The sequence below is a fragment of the Crassostrea angulata genome, chromosome 6, assembly GCF_025612915.1.
Source record: "Crassostrea angulata isolate pt1a10 chromosome 6, ASM2561291v2, whole genome shotgun sequence".
Lineage (NCBI taxonomy): Eukaryota > Metazoa > Mollusca > Bivalvia > Ostreida > Ostreidae > Magallana > Magallana angulata.
In genome coordinates this window covers 12,251,610-12,274,632 of record NC_069116.1, presented here as the reverse complement: position 1 = coordinate 12,274,632, position 23,023 = coordinate 12,251,610, and the positions used below count along the sequence as shown (strand labels likewise).

The window sequence follows — 23,023 nt, the reverse complement described above, 5'->3', positions numbered from 1 at the left end:
TAAACAATTATCTGGTGAGGGTTAGAACCCTATATATTGAGTGATAATCTGCAAGTAGTTCTATTAATAGCAATAGTACATTATTTCCATATGGTGTGTATGCATGTATTTTTTATCACATTTAGCTTACAATTCACAATCATTGTGTATACATGGTTCATTGGTCTTATATGTTTGGTTAGTAGTCCAAAGGTTGCTGGTTTGAGCCTTGCTGTGGTATGTCATGTCCCTGATCAAGATACTTTATCTTCATTGTCTTGGTCCAACCAGCTGCAATGGGTAACAGCCACTGCAATGGACTAGCATCTCATCCTGGGGGGGGGGGGGTGTCAATGGCTCAATTTCATTTACCGGTTATTCACAGAAATCTAATACAGGCACCAACCTTATTGGAGAGTACATGTGTATTTTACTCTCTGTTTGTTTGTAGGAGTACATGCAGTGTGTGACGGCTGTGGACGGCCACTGGCTGGCCGAGCTAGGACCAATGTTCTACTCTATTAAAGACTCCACCAAGTCACGACAGGAGAGGAAGAAGATCGCAGAAGATGAGAAGAGTGCCATGGAGGACGAGATGAAGAGAGCCACGGACCTGATCAGGGCCCGCAAAGAAGAGCAGGAGAAGAAGGAGGCAGCTTATATTAAAAGGTACATAACACTTTTATATAATATTATAATGATTTTAAAGGGTCAATAATGAAACTTCACAAAAGGAGTCTACACATGATATTTTTGTTGCTAGGTGCTAATATTAGTTTAATTGCATCATGTCATAATTGATTGTTCTCTCCCATCTTTATCTCAGAACTAAAAATTAATAATAAATGTACCTTTTTGGAATAATAACAGAAAAAAATGCACTTGAAAGTCATTATCAACACATAAGGATGAAAAGCAGTTACTGTAAATTCCTAATCTAACGCGAGGAATTAATATCCGCGTAAAATTGCAAGAAGCTTGTCTCGCGAATTTAAAATCTCACTTTTAATTTTTGGACATATGTAAACTAGATGAAACTATGAATGATAAAATTTCAGCATTCGTGATTTTATGTTCTCACGATTTGGTGGAAAACCATTCAATCGCGGAAATAAGTCCTCGCCTAAAATAAGGAATCTACAGTATGAGTTTGTTAAGAAAGGGCTTTTGAGTTATTTTGTGCAAGATTTTTATTTGCTATTGCATTTGTTTGAGTTACTTATCTTCTTGTTGACAGTATTAATGTACAATAATCTGCCAGTAATAATGTACCTTATCAAATTTATATTTTGTGGACTATAAAATATTAATTATCTTTTGCAGAAGGGAAATAGCAACCCCAGGAAGAAGTGAACCTAGTACCCCCCGGAGAACCCCAGCCAAGTTTGGAATCTAGGTTAAAGAGGGTCAAACTAAGGACTGCAATTAAAATTTCAGTACATTTCTGTTGATCAGAGTACTGATGCATGTGAAGATCTTAGGGATAAAGGACAACATTCCTATAACCAAATGGAATCTGCGAAGTGAACAACATTCTCCATTATTGGAGCAGTTAAAAAAAACATTCTGAAGACTATTTTCTCACATTTTACATGAACTTGTGTTGCAAAAGCAACATCCATCATTTCATTGATATGATAAAAAAAATTGCATTGATAAATTCTTTATATCAACACTTTTTTCTTTATCCAACTTCGTAGCATAGTGGTGATGGCATCAAACTGATAACCTGCAGATTCTGAGTTTAAATACAACTGGGAAATGTTTGTATTGCACAGAGGAGTCTTAGATTAGGGTTTAGACTTCAAAAGCCCACTTCCACGCTTTCTTTTACACTTTTTTGTACACTTCACATCATGAAGCTTATATAAATTAAAAAATTTAATACATGATATTAGTCTTACTATGATGTTTATTGATGATGTAATCAGCTCCTTCCTCAAACTGTTAACAGGGGCTGATTTAAATCAAACCAATTTACAATTTTAGGTAAGAAAAAAAACTGAACCTGGTTATCATAGTGGATAGAATCCCTAAAAAGATTTGATTTCTTATAGTTCAATTAATAAAATTGGTACAGTCAAAATACCAGTCTTATAGTATTGATTTTACACAAATAGTTATTGAATTTGACAGACCTTAAGCAAGTTATCCACTTATACACAACAGAAAACACTAACAAAGATTAGCTGCTGTCTCTAACACAACATATTACAAGCACAAACATCTGCAGAAAAAGCCTATTATCTGGGAGACTTCCTCAGAGTGTCACTTGGTGAAGGATCTGGCATGTCTTCCCCGGTCAGAATTGTCCCTAGGGCCACGGAAATCACCCATAAACCTAAAACACATCACATTGATACTGCATCTCAAAACAACAGAAATCAAGGCTTAACAATTTATCTTGATATTAATGTGTGGTGTTGTTCAATTTTGAGACATTCTAAATAGAATTGTATGATTGGCAAAATAAATACTTGTACCATAAAATACCAATGTTATTAACATTGAATTTATTCATTAAGTTAAAGACTTTAATAAATCATGCCCATAAATGATTTTTAAAGGTATGTAACGGGTTGGAAATAAACATACATATCAAAATGTATTTTAATGGTTTAAACTGCTCAAGGGTTCTTTCTACATCCTTAAGGTTAAGACAATCAAGCATAACCCTTTATGTGCCCCATATTTTATGTACCTATAACAGTGGATCTACAGTGTACATGTTGGAGATGAAACCTACCTTCCTGCTTGTTGGTTGTTGTCTCTAGGGTGATACAAATTGCTTCCATCTTGTCCCCCAAAACGGAAGTCCCGCCCTGTGTTCATCGGTCTCTCTGCTGATACAGGGTGAAGGCTACTACAACGAAAAATTATTGTAAGTCAGGCTTCTAGGCTATGAGGCCATAAAACATAGATGTGTTAACTTTTGATCACAGTCTTACTTTAACATAAAAATATCAATAGTGGAAAAGTGAGCCTAAGATTACTATGAGCTTGAGTAATTCATGGCTCCCATGGTTGATTTGTTTCTGTGTTATAGGTCTATATTCCTACTTACACCCTGCCGAAGCTCTCGAAGCTTTGGTTGGGCCGGCTGTTGATGTAATCTCCTCCCCTGTTTCCACCGCTAGTGCTGATGGCATTCACTCCCCCTCCACCTACTACAAGTTAACATTAACATGTAGGAAACAGTAGATTGTAAGAATTACCTTCTTAAAAGTTAACAAGCAACAATGGACCATCAATTAGATAAACAGTTGTCATCTATTAGTGCATGACTACTACAGTACATGTGGGATTGACACCAATATATTAGATTGTAAAAATAACATCAATCATAATCGATGTATGTTTCTAAGGTTACATGGAATACTGTTTTTTTCCCATACATCAGACCCTTTTTCATAACTGCAAAGAAGATATATTTAATGCTAAATGATGAGAATGATATCACTTGTATTGTTATAGAAGCCAAAACGGTTTGGAGGTTAGTGCTTCAAAATGACATCTAAATGACTTTAGCTTTTTCCTTACTGTAAATATTATTGGATTCCCGTCTGGCGTAATTTCCCGGAGGAGTGAAAAAACTGTTTCTACCCCTGTTTCCACGGTTACTTCCCCTGTCAAAGGAACCACCTCTCCCTCTTCCTGTGTTTCTGGTACCATCCTAAGAGTATTTAGAGTATTAACTCTTTGCTTGAAAAGATGATGTAATGATTTGGACCAACTTCAAGCATCCTATCTTTTAATTACACAATGTTTTAGGAAGATATTTCAAGACTATCTACTGAAAATTCAATCCTGAATAGTTCAGAATATCAATATCTTTAGAACTTGTAACCAAATAATGGATCACATCCTATGCAGATACAAGTAAATGTGTTTTACCCTCTGTATGAGAGAATCCACTCTTCTGATTGGTAACACAGCATTGGAGTTAATCTCGTTTTGACCTTTTTCCAGCTTCATGAAGTCATCGACGTGCATGGATGGGGGCCGGCTTGTGTTGGGAGTCCTAGTCCGGAAGGAGTCCATCCTACCACCCCCTCCCATCATCCCCCGGGCGATCCCTCGACCTCTCATTGGGGCCACTAAGGGGTACATGAAATGCATTACTCCATTAGGACTTGAAAAGTAACCAAAAATAAAAAATTTGAATATTTGAAACCCAAAAACTTAATCTCACCAAATGGTCTCTTTGCACCTCTGCCTCTGTAAATACTGATTTCTTGTGATTTTCTTCTGTCCCTACAAAAAAATATATACCTGTTACTTAAGTAAACATTTTGAACAAACGCACAGGGTACATAGGTTAATATATTACTTAGTTTGTATATCTCTTTCTTACTCTTTTTTCTTTATTACTTCTTTTTACACATCTTTTTATTTCCCTATCTTGTTAATAACTTTAATTTTCTTTTCCTCACCGTATCTGAATCATGTTTTTTTATTTTTTTTTACATCTTGCCCTTACCCTATCTTGTTAATAACTTTACTTTTCTATTCCTCACCCTGTCTTTATCATGTTCTGGTTTTTTACATCTTGCCCTTACCCTATCTTGTTAATAACTTTACTTTTCTATTCCTCACCCTATCTTTATCATGTTCTGGTTTTTTACATCTTGCCCTTACCCTATCTTGTTAATAACTTTACTTTTCTATTCCTCACCCTATCTTTATCATGTTCTGGTTTTTTACATCTTGCCCTTACCCTATCTTGTTAATAACTTTACTTTTTCTGTTCCTCACCCTATCTTTATCATGTTCTGGTTTTTTACATCTTGCCCTTACCCTATCTTGTTAATAACTTTACTTTTCTATTCCTCACCCTATCTTTATCATGTTCTGGTTTTTTACATCTTGCCCTTACCCTATCTTGTTATTAACTTTACTTTTCTATTCCTCACCCTATCTTTATCATGTTCTGGTTTTTTACATCTTGCCCTTACCCTATCTTGTTAATAACTTTACTTTTCTATTCCTCACCCTATCTTTATCATGTTCTGTTTTTTACACCTTTCCCTTACCCTATCTTGATGCGCCTGGGTTTCGTGACCTCCACCTGTGACGTGATGACCGTCTTTTTGAGCTCTTCCTCCAGGTTGAACTCTGGGCAGTACCTCCTACACATGTCCTGCATGTCGGCCATAGTCAGGTCCGGCTCTATGTCTGCCACATCTAGCGAGGGATTGGACAGCCAATACTCGGGGTTCAGTCGGTCGTCCTCCACCTCTGTCACCACGTACACTGCCCGCTTACTGTACAGGTAAGCCAGTGACTCCTGCACAGGTGGGGGCTCCATCAACACTGCAAGAAAACCAGGGGTCAGTGTTTAAATGGTATCACAAAGAGAGCAGAAAGATAGTTTGACCTTGAACTTGCTCAAATGACCCTTGGTCAAAATCAAGATACACCCCTCACTCAGGTCATAAGCAATCTTTGTTTGAAGTAAAAACTTCCAATGTTTCTCCATAAGAAAGATTTGGACCAGACACCACTGCACAGACAGACAAACATACAGGCAAGGTGATTCCTATATATCCCGCACACTTTGTTTGCAGGGGGTATAAACATCTTTAAAAATAGACAATCCATCAAGAAGGCTGTATATGAAAATAATATGTATATTAGTACCTTTTTTCTCCTTTGCTTCTGGTTCCCTCAACATCTTCATCAGTCCTGTCATACTTTCATACAAACTCTCCAGCGTCTCCTCATCTTCTGCACTCTCCTGTCACCAACAAACAAACAAACATGTCATCTAAAGGATTTGATGGTTTCATTCCTATAGACTGTATTCTATTGGTAATGATTCCTCTGTAATATTTGTGGGTGACTTTCCTACCTCCACAAGTTTCTCCAGGTCAAGCAGTGGGTGGTTCTCCATGCTCGGGTTCCAGGACAGGACCTCTTGGAGCTCCTGTTGAGAGAGGGTGTAGGTCCGAGGGGGAGTCAGCGTCTCGTCCAGCGGCTGTTTCACTGTCATCAGCAAACGCAGGAATTCCAACAGTGTGGAGAGAGTAGACAGACAGTCGGAGCTGTCCTTGCTAAAGGTTGTGTTGATCCGCACCATCAGACGACCAATGGCTGTCGTCTTCTGCTCCAACACACTGAAGGAATGTTAAACAAAATTATTAATATTACATCCACAATGAAGTGCACTTGTACAGTTTGTGTTACATGTATTACTCATTATCTACCTTGTAGCATGCATTTTACAGAATGATATAGGTTACATCCATAATAAATTCCACATCCATCATTTGTCTTATATGCTGTACCTATCATCACCTTGTAAATTGCATTATACCTTGAGCTCCAGTAGAGAGTACATACATACCTCTTCAAGTAGTAGAATCCATAGTCATGGTCTGTCAACATGACCAGGGTGCGGACACAGGGCAAAATGGAGGCGTAGCTGTGGTCAGCACTGCCCATGTGATCCAGCAGAGCGGTGGTGATCTGGGTCATGTAGTTACCATTTGGCAGGGCATAGGCAATCTATGACATCAATGGATGATCAATGCTCACGTTAACATTGTGTTAACATAAAACAATGTACATAATGCAATTATACCGCATATCAGGTTTTTTCCGCATGTATCCAATTTCCGCTTTGTTTGCAATGATTTCCAATCGCGGAAAATAAATCAGCATAAATTTGATACAAAGTTTTGTTCTTGTAATAGAGTTTTCTCTTTCCTTATAAAGTAAACAGAAAAGTTACAGTACGGTGACTTCTGTTCAGTTAGTATAGTTAGAGGTAGATATTGCGGGATCGGAGGGCAAGCGCCAGATAACAAGTATGTATTAGAGTCTCGTTGTTTATTTAATAATCTATTGACAAGCTAATTATTACAGTCACTTTCCTTGCGTAAACCGATGTCTAATTATACCTGTGCTACTGGTATATGTAACGGTACATGATCAATTGAACTTTTCTGAAAACAATCATAGGTAATTATTTAACATTAAGAAAATCATGTGAATGGTTTTATTGTTCGAATTTCAGATACTTTTTTCTCTCTTACTGTGCAAGTTAAAACAATCGTGAATTTTATTTTCATTAAGACTTTGAAATAGTAAAAATTTGATTCACATAAATTTTATATACCTTTCTAGGTTCTGATTTGTGGAAAAAACCTGATATACTGTATATTAGCTGCAGCTATAGTTTTACCTGGTCTTGAATAGAAATGTTTTCTCCCATAACAAGAGCAACCTCAGGGTCACACAAACTTTGGATGATGGACTACAATAAAAAGCCATGTCAAGGTAAAGTTCAAAACATCTTTAATTCTTTAAAATTAACAAAAGTGACAGTTGTAGAATACAAACTTACCACAATGCACTCCTGACTGTTCACATGAGGGTTTGTCTCACACACAGTGTTGAGGATCTCCAACATCTGAGGCAAGAGGTCTCCATACTTTGATGTATCTGAATCCACACTACAATGACAGAAATTCATGTTTGTTTTCCCTCGGACTGAAATGTCACATTTTCATTGGATTAAACATGGCACGTGATTGCCTCATATATCTCTATGTAGGTTCTTTGAGGATTAATATTAGGCAATATGGCCGTAGTTGGCCGCCGCCTCCTCACCTACTCATCTCGATATTTCATATTATTTAACACAGAAATCGTGTTCAGTAAGTCATTAAAATATTTAGAGAAGTGGCCCTTTGAAATTATTTTTAAATTAGAGTAGATGCCCTTTGAATACTGACGTCACATTGTTGTGTCTGGAGCAGAACAAAATGGCAGCGTCTAGGCCTAAATTTGCTCAAATCTCTGCAGAGGTTTAAAATTGAATAGCAACAAAACATTGTAAGAAATATGGGTGAAGCGAAGATTTTTAAAGCGTATTTGAAAGGTGGTATTGATAATTTTGAAGAGTTTAAATGAGATTAAATGGATGAGATGTAAGGCATCTTGTACATGGCTTTGCGTAGATCACTGCTATTTGTGAATGAATATGTCGCTTGATAGTCCTCGGGAAAACAAAACACTTATTAGGTTAGTTACTGACTCACTACGGAAATATATTGGGTTGATCAATCTCATAGACGCCTCCGCTTCGCCTCGCCATCTATGAGATTGATCAACACAATATATTTCCGTAGTGAGTCAGTAACTAACCTAATAAGTAATAATGTGTAGAGCAAAGAATTTCTTACAATAAATTTTGAATGCTTTAACCATTAATTGTATCTCAGCATACCTATTCTGGGTCATCAGCTGCAGGGCTGCACATTTCACTGAAGGCTGAGATAAAACATAGGCAAGTAGATTAAGCATTTTGCTGGCATAAGGGGAGGCAATTCTCTCCATCTTTTCCTCAGTAGTCTCCCCTTCATCCTTTTTTTCTGGGGGTCGTCTCAATGTGGCAAAACTCATCACAACCATGTCCAATATACACCTGAAACATAAAGTATGGAAAATTTAATGAATTTTTCAAACATACATTATATCTTATTTCAAGGTGTTTCTAATATTTTTAGATACATGTACATGTATGAAAGAACTCTCAGCCTACCTAGCCACCATTATAGCACTGGCCGCCGATAGATCAGAGAGCTGCCAGCAGACTCTGCGTAGAACAAGTTGTAATGGCTGACAGGTGGATGTGGCCAGAATCTGGATCATTTCCTGGACCTGCTGACTCAGACAGTGAAGGTGGATGCTCCACAGCTTCCTGTTGTTGACCGTTGCACTCACTTCCTCCTCTGTCAGAGACTGTAACAAGATTTTTTTCAATTACCAGTATCCTGTCAGAGACTGTACAGAACGTGACCAAGATCATTTCAATTATCCTCTTGTCAATCTAAAAACTTTCATATCTGACTATGTTTAGAAAATAGGTATTAAATATAAGCTGTATTTACCGTAATCCACCAAATATAATATGCACTTTATTTCCAGGATTTTTTACTGTGAGAAAGAGGTGCGTATTAAACATCTTTATAGGATTTTGACACATTCTCTCCAGAGGCAAAGCACAGGATTTCACACTACCGTATTACCTGTGCTGACCACCGACAGAACCGATACCCACTATACATCATATCATTACTTCATTATCACATTAATATTATCATTTAACCCTTAAGAAAACTCTTAACACCTTGGTTATCTCTGCTTTCTTAAAACTGTTTGGTAAATTTTTTGGATGCATATTATACATCCAACTTGCTTTTTTTCACCCCTTTAAGACCCAAAGTGGGGGTTGCTTATAAAACATAATTGCGTATTATATTCACCGGATAATGGTAACAGTCTAAGACGTACATTTAGCTGATTGTACTCTGACTTTCTTTTCCCCTTACCTCTCTTGTCTGTATGGGGAGGGGCAGAGGTAACATCTCGGACAGGATCAACAATCCACTCAGGTACGTGTAGGGGGCCTTTGTCGTGTACTTAATCAACTCCTTCAGGGTCTTTGTCCATAAACTCTCACTTAAGGCTGAAAAAACATCCGAATGAAACCCTCAAATGCCTGTGTATCAAAACTTTCATATTAACATTTTAATCAATTATTTCTTAAAACAGATTTCTGTAAAAGTAATCGCTTTGTTTACCTTCATCTGTCTCTGCCTGGGTCGGTAGAGGCTGTGTGTAGGCCAACAGGGTATCCAGGATCATCTTCTGTATCTAGTTAGAGGAAACAGTGTGACTTGATTAATGTCTATTTTACTGTACCAACATAGATAATAATGATCCGTTGGATTGAATGATCATACCTCCTGAAGTTCCTCCATGTGATTAGAAGACAATGGAACAGAACACAGAACTGTGTGTAACTCAAACAGAACAGGTAAACCGGTCAGGTCCTTAAACTACAACACAAAATTCACCTGTATTAATTCACACAGTGTAACTCATACAGGACAGGTAAACCGGTCAGGTCCTTAAACTACAACACAAAATACACCTGTATTAATTCACACAGTGTAACTCATACAGGACAGGTAAACCGGTCAGGTCCTTAAACTACAACACAAAATACACCTGTATTAATTCACACAGTGTAACTCATACAGGACAGGTAAACCGGTCAGGTCCTTAAACTACAACACAAAACAACTGTGTTAAGAGACAAAGCATACTTTTATTAATACATGTCAAAACCCTTTTTTTTAAATTATCACATGTAGTAATACTCCCATTAATAACACCCTGACACTTGATAAATACCATACTTTCCAACTAAGCATACTCATTTTTAATGTAAAAAATTATGACATTTGGTTTGTGATTTCAAGAGGATAAGAGACAAAAAAAAACTTTCTTTATTACCTGTGTGGCCCTGGCCTTGATGAGATACTGTAGGGTGTGTTGTACAATTTCTAGGGTGGGCTTCACCACAGACAGGTGGTAAGTGATCTGCTCCGAGCTCTGGATGATTCCTCTCTGCCAGGGACGTAGAAGGATCTCAGACACTTTCTGTAACAGGAAGCAATACCATTATACATTCCTTCATCAAAGCAATTTTTCATTCCATATTTATACAGTTTTGGCAGCACTCATCCCCTCTGCTGATACATCTGTGTTGAGAAACCCGGTGTCTTACCTGTAATATTGTTGTACAGATACTGAGACAATCCAGGCCATACATTTCAACCAAGGCATACTTATACTTCAGCTCCTCTGATACTTCTATTAACAAAAGTAAAAACAAACCTTAAAAGATTCCCCAAAAATATCTTACATTTCATTAATTTGACAGAGAAATTTATCCAAAAAAATGTCTATTTATGTCATATGTTGGACTAACCATCTGGGTAGGGATTTTCTGGGGCTATAGAAATATAGCGCAGGGTCCTCATGGTTGTGATGAGGCTCCGAGGGACTTTCTGGAGGTCCTCGGTGTACTGTTTGAGATGACCTACAACTGCTGCCACACCATCTTGTGTCAAATCAGTGACAGTTTTAAAGGGAAGCAACCACTCCTGCATCTCTAACAATTTGCTACTGAAATCTGGAATGACAAATTTATGTAAGTTATTATTTACATGTAAAATCTTGTTTTATATAACTTCTAAATCTTGTAACGTGGGTCGAAACAAATGTACATGTACATTTTTAACATAAATTGTTTTATAAGTATTTCAAGCTATCTCTACAGACACTGTAAAACAATCTTCAGCTAGTTACGCTGACATAGTAACTCTACTCCTACTGACAGGAACTAGCCTTACCCTCCTCACTCAGGGCCACCAGTCTGGGTCCGTAGGTCTCCATCAAACCCATGTTAGTGGAATGTCTGATGATCATAAGCAACAAAGACATGGTGTATGCCACCACAACAGACTTCTTTCTCTTGTCCTTGTCATCTTCACCTGTAACCAATAAATTACAAGTCCATGAACTGGGATGTATTTCCTCATAAAATCAATAGAGGCAGTGACAATATTAAACATGACCACAAGAGACCCAAAATTCTTTAATCCCTAATAGCTTTCCCCTTCCCTCATATTACAGTAACCCATTCATTACCTTTCTTTGACTCCTCTCACTCACATCCATGTCAAGAAGAGATATTAATTAGGGATGTCAACGAGTACCCGGTTAACCGTGTACTCAATCGAACGTCCGAGTATCGAATACTAAAATCGGTACTCGGATGTATATTTTTTAATATTTCTAAGTTTATTTAATAATGCATTAAAACATCGGTTTAAAAACTCAAAATGTCCATTGCACTTGTACATACAGTAATTAAGATTTCCTACGCCTCTAGATATGCTAAATGACCGTTATCGCCTGTGGCAGTGTTTATATAGTAATTATCGTGACCAAGCACCTGTTACCTAGTTTTTCTCACCTTTGGCTGTCTTCTACCCTTATTTTTGGCTTACTTTAATGATTTGTTTTCACTGAACATCGTTTATATAGTCCATTATATAAATTAGATAGCACACAGTAAAGAAATTGAACAGACCTAAAATGCCGTCACCGACTTCAAAGGTCTGGAAATATTAAGTAGGAATTTGACAGACCAGAAACTCCAGAAAAACAACCGACTTATCGAATTTTGTTAATTCTCCAAGAAGCCGTTAATTCTCGGGAAAAGAGACAGATGATATTACATGTGCGATTGTTGATATGGTTGTGTTTGATTACATGCCGTTACAAATGGTCGAAGGCAAAGGCTTTAAAAAACTGATGTCGCACCAAACTACAACATACCGTCCCGTAATACTATAAAATCTAGGATCCAAAGAGTGTACAAAGATCGTAAATCCGCTCTGTTAGGAGAACTTGATAGAGTTGATACTGTAGCTCAGAGGACTGATACTTGGACGTCAAACGCAACAAAAAGTTACCTAACAATTACGGAACATCACATTGATAGCGACTGGAATTTGATGACAAATGTTTTAGTAATCCGCGAAATGCCTAAACGACATACCGGAGAGAACATAGCTGAAAATCTCAAAAAGTTCAATCTAAATGGCAAAGTATCCGATGTTATTCATGATAATGCAAGGACTTATTTCTACAATAGTGGCCAAGGTTTTACAGTTATCAATGTACTTGTTCATATTTATTTACACTTTTACCGAGTACCCGGGTACTCGATCGGAAAAACGTACGAGTAACCGAGTACAAAAATTGACCAATTTGACATCCCTAATATTAATATAAATTGTTGAGCTAGTTTTATGAATTGTTGAAAATAAATATAGTTAAGTTAACTTACCTTTCTTTTCCACCAGCTGCAGGAGAGTCTCCAGATTGGTGTCCATGCTGACGACCTGTATCACGGTCTGCCGACCCTGGGGGGTTGTAGTGATCGTGTATAGCTCATGGAGCGTTGGGATGATGTCCGAGTTCTCCTGTTTCTCTGGGGCTAGAGAGTTAAAGTGTTCGATTCAATCATCAAATTGATCCATTCATTTACTTTATATATTAGACAGGAATAACCACTAATTGTAATATGGAACAAACACATCTTGGAATAGAGAAAAGTTTTCAAGGAAAAATATCTCAGTTTTCATTGAGGTCATATTGATCTGATTTTGACTGAAAAACACTGTTTTTAGCAAAAAACATTTTTGTAGATTTTGGTAAAAACATGTACATGTAAATGTTTTGAAAAGCTTTTTTTATTGCTTCTAGACAAAAATGAAATCAATACACATGTACATGTACCTCTGTTCAGAAAATTGCGGATGACGTCAATACACTGCAGAGTTTTAAGATAGGCCACCATCTCCACCCCCAGGTGCTGTATCGGGTTCTCTTCTCCATCGTCCTGTCCATCATCCTGTCAATCAAAGACAATCATATCATTCCACTCATCAAAAGTTTCAAAACATTTCCATTAAGCAATGGAAAGTTAATCTAAGATAAACGATATCATGTCAGTGATTGTAAAAACAAAATACATGTACATTATCCCTCTTTTATACAAAACAACATATAATAAGGTCAAATATGTCCTCAATTTATATTTATACAATTCATATGACAATTTATTTAATCAAATTCCAACAAACCAACAGCATATAAAAGTACTTATATTAAGTATTTGGCATTGATAAGAAAAATATAGTTTTAGTGTCAAAGACAAGAAAAATTAATAGGATGGATTAGATGAGATGTGGCAGAAGTGGTAATCCAGAAGTGTTTACAAAAACAGGTTGTTCAAAGCCACTTCTCACAAAGCAGTGATTTCACGTACATATACCTGTAACAGACACTTGATGATGCCGTTTGTTACATCCTTCCTGGAGAAGAGGAACCTCAGGCCATGGAGAGTCTGGAGCAGGGACCGAATCAGGTCCTGGACGGCCGCAAATAACTGTGGGTGACCGAAGGTTAGGGGGCTGGACAGCAGGTAAAACACGCATTCTAGGGTCCCACTGGAACACATGTACGAAGAGCACAAGCAATCCATTAAAAATCTTACTTTGATCTGTTCCCATAATTTTATGTTGCAAAATTGAAGGAACAATAGCCTTGTTTTAATCAGATTGGAGCATATGCAATTAATAACTAAGCTAAATTAACTAATTACATAGAATGAACAGTTGTAAACATTTTACAAGTAGTTTCTTAGTTCTACAGTAGTCTTAAATCAAAGAAATCATATCTAAAATCTATGTATGAAACTGAGTATAATTTCAATTTATTCATTTCCCTTTCTGGATAGAAGTCCCTTAGATACTGACCAAGATTTCACTGTGTGATACAGTCCAGGGTAGGGGTCTATTGCAGGAGGTTTCTTGGAATACATGGCTTTTCCTGGCAAACTTCTACTAGACTGTGCCTTCAAAATGACCCCAAAAATATACAAAAATTCTACATCAATTTTCAATCTTAAAATACATGTAATTTGAAGATCACCCATCATGTATATCATATGTTATACAGGTAACTCTCGATGGCTTGAACTTCGATCGCTTGAAGTCCTTGATCGCTCGAAGTGACTCTAGGGTCCCGATTTTTTTTCCTATATAACTAAGCAAATTTACTCTTGATTTCTCGAACTCTTGATCTCATAAAAAAACCCTTGATCCCTCGAAGTCAAACTGCAGTCCAGTTTTCATAATCTATAGTTTCTTACTCTCGATACCTCGAAGTCGCTGTGTATCTCCAAGCGCTATACCTAATTAACACCTACTTGGCTCCAGGCGTTAGATGTGGGACCCGTGTCACGGGTTGTTTTTTCAGGTGACACTTGTCCTGCAAGGTGATAATTGTTTGATGACTGCCCATACCGATACCTAATCTATAATCAATACCAACCGTTCTACGATAATTTGGAGACGCAATGAAAATGAGAAATTAATTGAGACAAACAATAATATTGAGCCATGGTCAAATTTTAGAATTATAAAACTGTAAAAATTATGCTTATCAGCATCATTGTCATTATAATGATTATTGCTGAACAACTTCTTACAGCTGGTGAAGGACCCGTACAGTGGGAACAATGGGTGATACTCAGTTATCACATGACATGTCGATCGTCTCGCAGTACAGTGGTACTGAGCAATCTGGTCTTAATATGATGCATAAAATAAGTAATTACTATGAATTTATTCAATAGTTGTTTGTATTTAGTTTTAAAAACATCCAGTTCTGTATTTTTAGTGGAAAGAAAACGTTGTTTAAGCACGTGCGTAAGGTTAGCACTAAATAAATGGCTTAATCATGACATTCGGTAAGACTAATTTTAAAACCTGTCGGTCAACCCGGAAAATTCCAAACTCTTGAAAACTCGAACTCTTGAAACCTCAAACTTTTTCCTCGGTCCCATGGACTTCGACCTATCGAGAGTTACCTGTATTCCTGCCATTAACAATTATAGCTGCTTACAATGATGTATGGTGCTATCCTGAAGAGCTTGGTGGCCTCTTTAATGTAGGAGATAATACTATCCACAGTGACCTCACTGATGACCGACATTGGCGCCATCTCTTGGTCGGTGGATGTGTCAGGATGCTCCTCTTGTTTCCCTGCCTTGGAAGCTGCTTCCATCAAACTGCAAAATCATTCAGATAAAATATGGTTAATCTATAAAGATCTAGTGCATGTAGTTTTCTTTTAACATTAACTACCCAGTCACAAAACAAACCTTTTCACTTCTGTGTTCAACTTCCAGAGAACTTCATATGCATTGATCTTCTTTACTAATGCTTTCAAGGCCACAATTACTCTTATGTTCTGGGGAAAAAATACAGGTAATAATTAGCTGTAGTAATGTTTTGAAGCTGTAACTGTTTCAAAGACACTTCCCCTTAATTAATAAATTACCTGTTTTCCAAGCATCAAGGTAAGAATTCGTTGGAAACAAGTGTCCTTTTCACCCACTGCTTTGTTGAGCTGCTTGACATGCCTCCCCAAAAGCCACTGTATGCCATCCACAAAGAATGTGGTCTGGTCCAAGCTCCTCACAATTTGTAATTTCAGTGAGAAAGACATGTATGGAGATTCCATCAAAGACAGCAATTTAGTCTGCACATCTTTTTCCTAAAAAAAAATGAATTCAATCCATGATGCATATCAACTAATTGTAGTAGCAAATATTTATCTTTTAAAGCAGAGTCTGGAACAAATGTTCTTAGTCTCCACATCTGGATCTATAAACAATGTCTGACCAGGGCCCGGATACATATATCTGGATCACAGGTACACAGAGCTCCGGCCAGCGTGGTGCCCATCTTAAGATGGCGGATTTTGAATGCACTCTCTGGCTGATTCATGGCCTTCTCCTCATCCAGTCCCTCCAGCGCCCAGTCAATGATGGTGTCCAGGATGTCTACAACAAGGAGAGTATAATATTACTATTGTTATCCAGCTCTTCCATTATCTTATCAATCAATATTCATAAAACACAAGTCTAGTCCTTGTTGTAGATGTAGATGCTTTGTTAGAAAATTGCTGAACAAAAAATAAAACTATTAAAATTTATGACAAATAATAAAAAATAGAGTGCTTTAAAATTACCTGTCCTTTTTTCTTGAACAAGCAGCCATGACAGACCTTTGGGAAAATTGGAGGGGAGCTCTTCTAAGGCAATTACCCATCTAAATAATAACAGAAGACTATCAATTGCTGACTTATAATGACAAGTTAAACAGAATATGATGATTTCATTGTTATGAATTTCTCAATGTAAAGAAGAAAACAATTGCTGTGCCACTGAAGTACTGAAACTTGTTTATGTACTTACTTATCATAATGATCAGCTCCCAGGTACTGGTCAATCACAGACAGTATGACCTTGGCTTCTGGGGGACACTCCCTATGGCTATCCAGGGCTTTCTCTAATTTTTGTTTCTCTTGTTGATACTCGGTCAGAAACACATCAGGGAAGGTCTATCAAATATCACATTCAAAATATACATTTTCAATCATTTTATTGTTGCCACTTAAGCCATGAAAATTATGTAATCACAAAGCTGTAAGAAACAATGCCTTTTAATGAATGTTTAATTCATACATACAATTAAATGGCCTAACATACAGGAGCTTTCAATTTTGCTGACAGCTACTTTACTTGGAAATCAGTCACTTTTACTTTCTCTTAAACATGTACAGGAGAGTCAATACTAGTAACTTGAGGGTCAGATCAGACTTACAAGTAGGGGTGTACACTCCTTGGTAAATGGATTGAACATAGTTGGAAATGTACAAGACTCATCAATTTCCTGAAAGTCCTGAAAATATGTATAATTATATATTACACAGAATGACATCAGCAGTTTTATCTTTAATCAAACAAAATAGTATGATATAATCACCTAGTAAAATCAATGTATACAGACCTGTAATTCAGGGTCAATTTCATCCATGTTAGGTAGCTCATCACCAGAGGAAATGCTTTCATAGTCTCTATCAGCATCCTGATAAATCAAAGAGGGGATACAGGTTATCACTTTTATTACACACAGAAATATGACAGTCAAACAGTACATCAATTCATTATAAAAATCCTGTATATTGTTTATAATTTCTATTTTTAAAAAACATCTATTTTCAAATATTTGTTTAACAATTGTGATGAATAACAACATAGAAGTGTACCTGGAGATCATCTTGATCCGAGTATCCCACAGCATCAGGAGACAGAGGCTCAAACAGGGTGTCATCTCCTACCTCATCTATCACCTCTCCTACAAACAATGTACAACATACAAGGAATAAGTTGGAGTTATAGTAGTGTATAGTAGATCTCATGTACTTTATGCTTTTATGACACTTTCATACTGACTTAAAATTTTTATTCAGATTAGTCCAATTTATGTTCTAACATTGTCCTTTTTTATTTCTTAAATATTACTAACCCGCCTCCATTATTTCCTCCTGTGTTGGAGATGGCTCCCTAAAGAACTGGGGTGAGGGGTCTCTAGGGTGTCTAGGAATGGGTCGTATAGGAGACTCAAGCTCTCGAGACTGTGACCGCGGTGACAAAGGAGTTTGCACAGGTGATCTTGGTGTTACGATATTTTGTCTTTCTGGTGTATATGACCTTGACCTAGATCTTATGGGTGTTCTTGACCTTGACCTAATTGGTGACCTTGATCTTCTTTGAGGCGACCTTGATCTTCTCTGTGGTGATCTAGAGTAAGATCTTGGAGAGTGTGACAAAGATCTCATTGATCGTCTGGGTGACCTTGAGGTTGATCGCCTTGGAGATCTTGAAGAAGTTCTTCTTGGTGACCTTGAACATGACCTTGACCTTGATCTGGACTGTGACCTTGACCATGATCTTCTCCTGGAGGGACTTCTGGGATAGTCTCTTGCTTCTGGCTCTATGAAATCCCTCTCCTTCTCTCTTGACCGTTCTCTTTCCCTTTCCCTGAACCTCTCCCATTCTTTTTGCCTATGTTCTCTGTCAACATCTCTCCTCACATCCCTGTCCCTTGAGTTTTCTCTCTCTCTACTGCCTCCTCTATAATCTCCCTCCTCATAAGATTTAGATCCAAACTGACCATCTTTTCCCTGTCTTGGCTCTCCCCTGGAATCATAATGAGCATCCCGAGGTTCCAATCCCATGTTGGGACTTGCCATGAAATCTGGCCTGTGTGCAGCCCCCTGGTGATACTGATCTGGGTACACATCTGGTTTCGCCTGAGGTGGTATCCCAGGCTGGAGAATCCCCTGTGCTATGTGAGCCTGTGAAGGAGGGATGCCCGCTGAGGGGGAAATGATGGCGTGAGCGGCATGAGCAGCTGCCTGGGCAGCCTGCACCTGCTGGTTGATGTAGTCCAGGGGGTGCTGCTGCTGAGGTTTGGTTCCTTGTCTTGGTGGCTCCCAGTCAGAGCCCTGGCTTACTCGTAAGTCACCACCTTAAAATATAACAGTTGAGATACAAAGCACAATCAAGATACATGGCTCCCTCATAATTTATCACCATGTTTGTGCATGTTATACAACAATAAAGACACAGCATATTCAAAATATATGTACATTTCATTATTTAAGAAATTTGGAACAATATTTTACTGGAAATATAAGCAAAAATGAACTGACACACCATAAGCTTTATGATTTGCAGTTATATGATAGAAATATACGACATTATCTTGCAGAAAAAATAGCAAGAAAGAGCTGATACAAGAGCTGTTTGCTCTATAGCTGACTTACCTGTGCTTGGTTTGGCCCTGGGTTGGGGAGGGGGAGGGGGTGGAGGAGACAGCGTTTCTGGCTTAACCACAGTCATTGATCCATATATAGCCACTGTTAGTGTGTTGTACCATCCTTTTAAAATCAATCCATCTGTTGGGACCTTATAAAAGAAGTTTTGTGTTTAATAACAGTTTCATTATTGTTGGTTTTTTAAATAAAGATACATAACAGAGTCCACTTGATTTTTATCATGTCATCACAAAATCTAACTTGTTCAAACCAGTGTTGAGAGTGACAAAATGTCTGCATTTGATAAAAACGTACCTCTGCATCAGTTTTCATTTGAATATCAACATTTTCTTTGTAATTTATGCTGCAAAAGCAAATATTGCAATATCAAATTAATGAATGTAATTCTTATCAAGGAAGATATTTTACATTTCAAAGAATATGAGTATGGAGTAAATAATGAATGGGATTTGATAAAATACTTACATTCCTAATTTTTCAAATGTTGCGGCGTTAGGTCTGTTCAAGTTGTTCACATACAACTCCAGAGAAAAAGAAGAAGGATTTGTAGCCCTAGAATTCAAAAGTAACAATTTATACACCATGGGGGGTACTGCATTGCAACAAGACAAAAGAAACTTATCCCGTTTGGGACTCGTGCATCATTGGGGGGGGCTGTCAATGATATTTTTGGGAAAACTGAACATGCACAAACAATTCATCTGGTGTTTTAAACTTTCGATACTTCAACTTTTTCTTTATAAAGATTTGGAGAAGATACACATTCAATTAATGAAAAGGTTCATACTTAGCACTGAGATCAGGTCTTTCGGTGGATTGAATATATATACAAATGAAGAGGCCTATCAGTCTACATTGACATTTGTTAGCAATAGGAAAACACTTACCCTAATCTTACACCTCCTGGGACATCAGCTTGAACTTTAGTCTGCAGTGGAATAATTCTGACCTCTTGAATAAGGACCGGTCTTGGAAATTGAACAAGGTCTAAATTTAGCTCCTGCAAATATGTATTACAATAAACAAGGTTCAAATGAAAAAAAAATTATCCATTTGGTTACCATTGGTAAAATAGGGGTACCATACAAGCGTTATAACCACCAAATGGAAGTCAGACTACAGTATTGATTTTAAAAACAATATACATGTACTGATAAAATTTCCAATTTATTCATCATTTTCAATATTCAAATTGTTTATAATTATATTTTTGTAATTGTTGTATGAGCTATAGATAGAATTTTTCTATCTTTAAAATGCAGGTGATCTACACTAGTACAGCCCCGGTTTAACAATTAAATTTGTCCCCTAAACTTGTTCTTTAGCAAATGAAAAAAAATTTTGAGTTGTATCTCTTCTAAATTTTCATTTGATTGGTATCAAAAACCTACGTTACATCGTTGCTTTTTAATTGCCCCATTTTACCCTATTCTTTGTATTTGCAATAGACCCCTTCACGATAACTGCGGTACTGCTATCTTGCAGGGCAAAATGATATATACTTTGCCAAAATTTCATTAAATAGATATAATATGACGTATAATAAACAATTGACGTTACGTCATATTTCACCAAACTTTGTCATTTTGCCCTGCAAAAGAGCAGTACCGCAGTTACCGTGAAGGGGTTAATGAAATCACTTCCACATTTATCACAAATGTGAAATAAATTTGAAGTACAGAAAATAGAAAAATGTATTTAAATTTTGCTAACAATATGGCAAATCTGCATTAAAATAGATGAAGTGTAGCAACTTTTGGTAAACATCTTTTCTGTAATTAACAAATTTTATTTGTTGCACTTCAAACTAAATCTCATTATATCCCAAACGGTTTATTGGCCATAAACCGAAACTATCATTCATTATCCCTTGAATGCACACGCTTCAAAGAAGTCAATACGAAACGTGCTTTGAAGATTTTGTGGAAAGAAAGGGAATTATTCATTGTTATTTCAAATTATCACAAACCTCTGCGTTTTCGTGTGAAAAAGTATCAAAAAACAACAGCTCTAATTCACTTTTCTGTCCGGTGTCCGCCATGCTTGGGGAAAGTAATTTTAAAACCAAACAATTTTGAAACTCCGGAAATTTTAAAAACCACGTGAATATATATAATTGATATTATATGTGTTTTATTTAACCAATTTCTTTTTTTTAAGATACTGAAAATAAGATCATGATTTGCACCACAAGAACAGAACAATACTGCATTTAATAATAACTTGTAAATGTAACTGAGCAGCAGAATCTGAAAAATAATAGAAATCTTTGGTGTCTATAGATCTACAACCATTTGTTAAAGTCGTTCAAACCAAAATCGTTTTGAATTTTTTTTGCCTTTTTGCTATATATATGAGAAAATTCTCAAAGACTATTGTTCAATATCTATCAGTTAATTAAACGTAGATTTGCGTCGACTAAAAACCCAATGAAAAATGCATTTGGAACGCCGAGCTTCCCCTACAGCGCCGCAACAAGATGCCTATATAAGACATTTTCATTTAAGGTGGTTTCGTCGTCTAGAAAGTCATGCAAAGACGCGCACTTTGAGCATATAAATAAGCATCATATAATACGCACGCCCTGCATGGCTGTACACGTATAGTAGAAACGAGCCACTATGGCAGGTATCCAACATGGGCACGAGACTCAGAGACTGAGTGTATTCAACGCATGTCAGTCGTCATAGTTTGGATGCAAAGCCAGATAGAGACCTTTTGGGGTCCTAGTGTTGCGTTTTACTTCGAAGGGAAAAACGCATTGTGCACGCATACATGGCTTTGTGCACGCAATCGCATACAGGGCTTTGTGCACGCATTCAGAGATTTGTGCACGCCGTGTACGCGAAATGACAACTCCTAGTACGTCGTGAACTCAGGACCGCATTTTACAAAGGAATTTAAAATATTCAAAATAATTCATTAAAGATAGAACTTTCCATAGTGCTGAAAATATTAACGACGTTGTCGTAAGTTCTTTTGTAAAACGCATTTGAATGAAATGAATGAATACAGATGTATGCATGTAGCAAAGAAAATAAGATCATGCAAGAAAATACTCGTACGATGTTTATTACAAAATTACCTAAGCACATGTTTTGTTCACGTGCAGCACCGTGCACACTTACAATACAAGTGAAAATATACTAGTATTATCGAGGTTGTGAATAGCAAAATATCATAACGGATAGTATATTTCAATGTGTTGTTTGCTATTTATTGTATTAATTAATTATTTCATTTCCGAAAAATCTTAATTAAGAATGTTCTTGTGCTTATACAAGTACATCGCAAAAAGGTTGCAATGTTTAGCAAAGATGCTACCTTGCATTCAGTAAATGAAGTACAGTATACTTAAAACTTAAAAGAGCTGCATATCGTCCGAATTTTTATCAATGCCATTTAAAGGTCAATGTCAAAAGTGGCATCACTGGAACTTGTATATGAAATTGATCTTTTAAAGCTTATCTGTGACGCAAAGTGCTAATTCCTGTCAGGTCAAAATATGTTCTACCTCGCCAATTGATAAACATTAGATTTCAAAGTTCCTTTAAATTGTTGTCTCGCATGGGCAAGGTTGTTACAGGTAATGCAACAAAAAGTGACTAACCATATCAACAAATAAACGAAATTTTTGAAATTCAAAAGGAAAAGTAAACTTAGAGTCTATGATTGAATAAATCACTCGATTAGATAATTCATCCATCCATCCATTAGATATTTACATTTTTTAATAAACCTAGACGTTCATTCTTTGCATGGGATATATTTTGACAATAATAAATGCAACTATAATTACACACGATTTGCACAACTAGGGATGAATAAGTGCGATCGGATAAACAAATTCGAGAAATAGATTACATTTTGGCATCCTTACGTTACACATTATTACGAATTTGTCCTTGTACAGTGTACA

At 36.9% G+C, this 23,023-nt stretch overlaps 2 protein-coding genes across 4 annotated transcripts in view; one reads left to right on the top strand and one right to left on the bottom strand.

Annotated features, from left to right (window-relative positions):
- LOC128186577 (pre-mRNA-splicing factor ATP-dependent RNA helicase PRP16-like) overlaps positions 1-2,009 on the top strand; it is a 35,150-nt gene extending 33,141 nt beyond the window's left edge. Inside the window, exons 24-25 of the mRNA XM_052856403.1 lie at positions 431-648; positions 1,303-2,009. Of these exons, the coding sequence (XP_052712363.1) occupies positions 431-648; positions 1,303-1,375 (291 nt within the window). The 3' untranslated portion in view covers positions 1,376-2,009. The remainder of the gene's footprint in view (positions 1-430; positions 649-1,302) is intronic.
- A 9-nt stretch (positions 2,010-2,018) lies between these two features.
- On the bottom strand, positions 2,019-21,146 carry LOC128186576 (protein virilizer homolog). 3 transcript variants are annotated; one of them, XM_052856400.1, is made up of 40 exons: positions 21,074-21,146; positions 19,992-20,104; positions 19,570-19,656; positions 19,399-19,447; positions 19,093-19,234; positions 17,790-18,794; positions 17,530-17,618; positions 17,271-17,348; positions 17,085-17,162; positions 16,676-16,821; positions 16,450-16,529; positions 16,101-16,261; positions 15,757-15,972; positions 15,578-15,666; positions 15,319-15,484; positions 14,169-14,266; positions 13,679-13,859; positions 13,147-13,261; positions 12,695-12,844; positions 11,190-11,330; positions 10,766-10,969; positions 10,562-10,647; positions 10,288-10,434; positions 9,732-9,827; positions 9,570-9,642; positions 9,318-9,454; positions 8,528-8,727; positions 8,213-8,410; positions 7,328-7,436; positions 7,166-7,237; positions 6,326-6,486; positions 5,831-6,095; positions 5,620-5,716; positions 5,013-5,292; positions 4,172-4,233; positions 3,874-4,076; positions 3,520-3,652; positions 3,044-3,146; positions 2,726-2,842; positions 2,019-2,320 (listed from the first exon to the last, which is right to left on the bottom strand). In XM_052856400.1, the coding sequence occupies exons 1-40, from the start codon at positions 21,143-21,145 to the stop codon at positions 2,248-2,250; spliced, it is 6,072 nt and encodes a 2,023-aa protein (XP_052712360.1). In that variant the 5' UTR covers position 21,146; the 3' UTR covers positions 2,019-2,247. The 3 variants fall into 3 exon arrangements, with proteins under 3 accessions (XP_052712360.1, XP_052712361.1, XP_052712362.1); XM_052856401.1 differs by having other exon boundaries at positions 13,685-13,859; XM_052856402.1 differs by lacking the exons at positions 2,019-2,320; positions 2,726-2,842; positions 3,044-3,146; ... (1 more) ...; positions 3,874-4,076; positions 4,172-4,233 and having other exon boundaries at positions 5,093-5,294; positions 5,621-5,716.
- Between the last annotated feature and the right edge of the window lie 1,877 nt (positions 21,147-23,023).

Coding starts and splice junctions, on each gene's coding strand:
- LOC128186576 (XM_052856400.1), bottom strand. CDS start 21,145: ATGGCGGACACCGGACAGAAAAGTGAATTAGAGCTGTTGTTTTTTGAT. Junction 14,267..15,318: donor GGATAGCACCATACATCATT/GTAAGCAGCTAT, acceptor GTCATTTTGAAG/GCACAGTCTAGTAGAAGTTT. Junction 10,435..10,561: donor TCTGTACAACAATATTACAG/GTAAGACACCGG, acceptor TTCCTGTTACAG/AAAGTGTCTGAGATCCTTCT.